Genomic DNA, 4,589 nt, shown 5'->3' with positions numbered 1-4,589 from the left:
GATATGCATAAAAAAAAAAAAAAAAAAACTATGAACAAATTCCTATGCACACTGCACATATCTTATTTTGAAGTAAAAAAACAAAATGGGAACAAATACAGTATTTGTATTTGCATGTGGCCTGCGGGCCGTAATTTGAGGACCCCTGCTCTAGAGTATTAAAACTTTCAAAACCATGTTGTGCAAGATGGCCCATTGAAACAGGTATGCCTAAAGACTGGACTAGTTCCATCAGCACATAATCTTCATTAGGAACAGGGTGAGGACCGAGAAACTCATTTAGTACAGAGCAACTATTCAACTGTAAAGCCTGCTTCCTAAGAGATTGATTCTTTATATGTGAGGAAAGATTTACTTTGTATAGAAGTGCATGGCATGGAAGAGGAGGGTGACCTAGATATGTGGCTTGGCATATACAGATCCTCATTGTGGAAGCTATAATGAAGTAAGGTTGCCTCCCCAGCATCTACCCCACTCCCCCCAACTACTCTTATTTTGTTGTTCTCACTGTCATTTCCTGTGATCCACTCCTTTCCACAAAGCCTATAACCTTTGAAAAAACATACATCAACCCCTGTGCCTAAGGTTGAGAATGTGGCTCAGGCTTCAGCCAACCAGCCCAGTTATTCCCGGATTGTTTAATGTTTCAAGTATGGACTCATAGTCCCATGAGGGCAACAGTAAAAAAGAAGAAGCTGTCTAAAGAAAAAAGAAACTAGGTACCTGTATAATTGATCCTCTCAATTAAACTAACCTTTAAGCTGTCGTACCTCTGAACTTCCAGCTGTCTGACCCAATAAATTCCATTTATTACTTAAATCAGTAAGAGCTGGATGTTTTGTGACTTGCAAACAAAAATCCTTTTAGAATCCCAGGACATTATTGTTACCAGCTTTACATTTCTAGTTCAACTTATAAAATTTAGATCCAAACCATTATCAAGAAATTTTAACAAGGCATAAAAAGTTTTTAGGTCAGAATAAGAGGCACATACATCTATTTTGCCACAATTTAAAAAAAAAAGCCTTCCTGTCTGTCTCAATTACAGTCACATCTTATGCTTCTCGGAGCTTCTGCTTTGTTCACGCAAAATGTTTAATTTATCCTGTTATAGACTGTTTAGTGTGGGTTATCAAGAACTGTAAAGAGCCTGCAAGTGGACAAGTTAGCCTTACTCATAGCAATAGCAACATCCAGAACAGCAGTATTTCCTTGCACTGGTTACTGGAGTCCCTGCAACCACAGGGCAATGGGAAAAGAGTAAGGGAACGCTTGCAGGTGAAGTGGGTGGCATTACCCCAGGGGAAACTTCAGCTCAGGAAACCCAAATCTTTTATAATGGGCAGTAGAGGCATGACTTTGCTTTGTTTACTATACAAACAACTGACACCTTGTGTTATTAACAAAAACAAACAAACAAAAAAGACTTCACTTTTCTAAGACAGGAAATCCAGGAAGGACCCTACCCAGTTCTAAAAGGATTTTAGCTTAAGCCATCACCATCATCAATACCATCAGAATTGGATTAACATTTATGGACTTGCTTGGGGAGGAAATAATATATTTTAGATTCAGAATTCTGCTTCTATGTGTGGGAGTGGGTGGGGAGAAGGAAGATTGAGTGTTGATGGTGGGACTGTGCCAGCTTGTCCACTCTGCCTTCCATCACAACCCACTGACCTTTCCCCTCTTTCCAATGGCTTTTCCTTCCTAACCATATTCTCCTTGGAAGGAATTGCAATAAACAGTTTTTTCCCCATCTCATATTCTCAGAATATTTTAGTATGTAGAGAAGTTTTAGCACCCTTTATGGTTAGCCACCCTGGATAACTACCTGATGGGCTCATCTCTTAATCTGGCCCTACTCACTGCCATTATAGTAAACAGGAGATATATACTGAGTAGATATTGAATCTTTGGCACTTTTAAGTGATGATCTAAGAAATAAAGGAAATTAGAAAGGGTATCCATATTTTGTGCTAGGTGTTGTGCTAGCTGTCTTAGTACATTTTTTCCATTTAGCCATTATAGCACTTTGTTAACTAAGGTCCAGGGTGATAAAATAACATGTACCATGGTGGTAAGTAACAGAACCAGGTTGAAAATTCTAGCTGCATTTGACATCAAAATCCAAGGTGAGTTCAGAAAATTCATCTTGGATTTCAAGAAGACTGTAACTCAGGGGAAAAAAGGTCTGTGCATTGAGAAAAAGAGTGCTAATATATGCTAAGTATTAAATGTGATTACAGACAATGAGTGCTGCAGGAAAATATCCTTAATTAAAATAATTACTGCCATACTTTATAACAGCGGTTCTCGTCCTGTGGGTCTCGACCCCTTTGGCGGTCAAACGACCCTTTCACAGGGGTCGCCTAAGACCATCCTGCATATCAGATATTTACATTACGATTCATAACAGTAGCAACATTAGTTATGAAGTAGGAATGAAAATAATTTTATGGTTGGGTCACAACATGAGGAACTGTATTTAAAGGGCAACAAAGTTGAGAACCACTGCTCTATAGTTTTATGAAACCCACTGTTCCATGTACTAGAATGGATCAAGAATCATTTTTAAGAAAAAAGTTTAGCAGATCCTATAGATGGGTAACATTCCTACAGATTACTTGGCTTTAACTTAAGTCTTGGAATTCTACTATCTTGCTTTCTTCTTTGGAGAAAAAAAAGATAAGCCCTCAGATTAAAACCTCCTCAGCCTTTCTGAGCTACCTACCCCCAAACAGCTGCATCTGCACCCATTCTTTTTCTTTTTTAAAAATATCTTTTTATTCATAAGACACTGGGGAATAGGGGAGGCTAGGGGACTGTCTAGGGCGGGGAAAAAAATGGACACATATGTAATACCCTTTGTAATAAAAAATAAAATTTGAAAAAAAAAAAAAGATAAGTAATGTCCAATATTGTAAATAGTTGTAACAGGATTAGTAAGCAACACGCCCTAGACCGGAAGCCAACCCGGACCTTCCGTCCGCAGGCCGCGCCATGAGCCAAGCCGGCTAGGGCCTAAACATTATTTTTTAATTACACACCTACAAATATAAGAATAAGACAACCGATACAGCCGTTGTAAAGTAAAAACACATTCCGGTATATCAAATGGTTGTAAACTCCGTTCAGGCACGGCTCTTACAATGTTGTATTCCCCGAACGCGGCGCAAGGCCTCACGTGCACGAAATACTCCATATCCGTCTATGTGTCTATCTACTTAATGTCTATCTTAACGAATAAACACTTGGTAACCAATAGTAATAAAATTCTATCTCCGAAAGAACTGGATAAATATGCAGGCCCGCTATATTTTTAAAGTTCTTTTAAATTTAGCGTCCTTTTTTCTCAGAATTCACTACGAATCACATACGCAGACAGCTGGAGGCTTTTAACCAAGAATAGACCAAAAATGCCTGTTTACTCGGTAAATGGTTTGTTAGTAGTAAAAAATAATAAGTACACGCTGTTAATTTTACCTAGTTAAAACGAAATGAAGTTTAAGAAAGTAGTCACCGGCCGCGCCTCGGTCTCCGTCGTAATGGTGTCTCGCGCAATGGTGTCTGACGCCCTGACCCCACGCTCTCTTGCGCACGTACAGCCCCGCCTCCTGCGCATGCCTTGCGCACGTACAGCTCCGCCTCCTGCGCATGCCCACTTCTGCGCACACCCGCCTTCTGCGCATGCCCACTTCTGCGCACGCCCGCCTTCTGCGCATGCCCACTTCCTCCCGGCCGAGGGCGGGCGCAGCGCGCACGTTCGCGTCCGGGTCAACAGGTCAACGCGCCTGACTGGCGCCGCCGTAAATGGCGCTGGTGGCGGGAAAGTTGAGTGTCTGGTTCGCCGAGCATCCGGGGCGATGTGTAGTGACTTCCACAGGGCGGAGTCTGGGACGGAGGTGAGAGTCGTTTGGGTGGGAGCGAGAGGAAAAGTGGACAGGGAGGACTGGCGGATGAGGGAGGCCGGAAGCCGGGAAGGTCGGGAGTGCGGCTCGGGGCCGGGGACGCACTAGGCCTAGAGTCCCGCCACCTGTGTAACCCATCCCACCTGTGCACCCGCCCACCTGAGCACCCCACCTGCAAGAATTTGTTTAGGAATTGAACCAACAAGTGTCAGACATTTACTCTATGTCACCCACTGGTTAAGGAACAGGAGTCAGGAACAGAAGAAACTTGTGCCATTTAAGAACTAGGAGAGGTTGACTTGAACATTGCAGTGTGTGTGTAGGTCATGCTGTCCGGTAGAGGGGAGACTAGCTGGGAGGAGCAGATGCCTGAGCGGCTCTTGGAAGGACCGTTTGGAGTCGGCTCGGCGTTCACGGCGGAGAGTAGCCAGCGCATGGCTCGCTCAGGGGACCCGCAGGCAGCGTGTGGAGCAAAGCCGGTGACTGAGAACAGGTGGGAGGCGAGCTCTGGGGAAGGGCAGATGTGCAGAAGGAAGGGCCTTTTATGTGGGCGAGGGAAGGAGGTGTTAGGGACCTAGAATGCCAGGTTCTCCATCTCAGTGTCACAGAAGTGAGCAGGGAACTCAGTACGGACCAAGCAGAGTTTACTGGAAAGAGCTTGTGCAGCCTGTTCAACAA

At 43.6% G+C, this 4,589-nt stretch overlaps 2 protein-coding genes across 3 annotated transcripts in view; one reads left to right on the top strand and one right to left on the bottom strand.

The window, feature by feature from the left end:
* Nucleotides 1-3,606, bottom strand: part of LOC102761895 (40S ribosomal protein S4, X isoform-like) — a 5,829-nt gene extending 2,223 nt beyond the window's left edge. The window contains exon 1 of one of the 2 annotated variants that reach the window (XM_015566231.1): nucleotides 3,487-3,606. The gene's annotated coding sequence lies outside the window, so the exon portion shown is untranslated. The remainder of the gene's footprint in view (nucleotides 1-3,486) is intronic. The other variant, XM_015566232.1, reaches the window with a different exon arrangement.
* Nucleotides 3,607-3,759: 153 nt separating this feature from the next.
* XRCC2 (X-ray repair complementing defective repair in Chinese hamster cells 2) overlaps nucleotides 3,760-4,589 on the top strand; it is a 34,739-nt gene continuing 33,909 nt past the window's right edge. Inside the window, exon 1 of the mRNA XM_006767291.2 lies at nucleotides 3,760-3,905. Coding sequence (XP_006767354.1) covers nucleotides 3,867-3,905 — 39 coding nt within the window. The 5' untranslated portion in view covers nucleotides 3,760-3,866. The remainder of the gene's footprint in view (nucleotides 3,906-4,589) is intronic.

This window comes from Myotis davidii, unplaced genomic scaffold, assembly GCF_000327345.1.
Source record: "Myotis davidii unplaced genomic scaffold, ASM32734v1 scaffold762, whole genome shotgun sequence".
Lineage (NCBI taxonomy): Eukaryota > Metazoa > Chordata > Mammalia > Chiroptera > Vespertilionidae > Myotis > Myotis davidii.
Note: the sequence above shows the minus strand (reverse complement) of the source record. Positions and strands in the feature narration are given on the sequence as shown.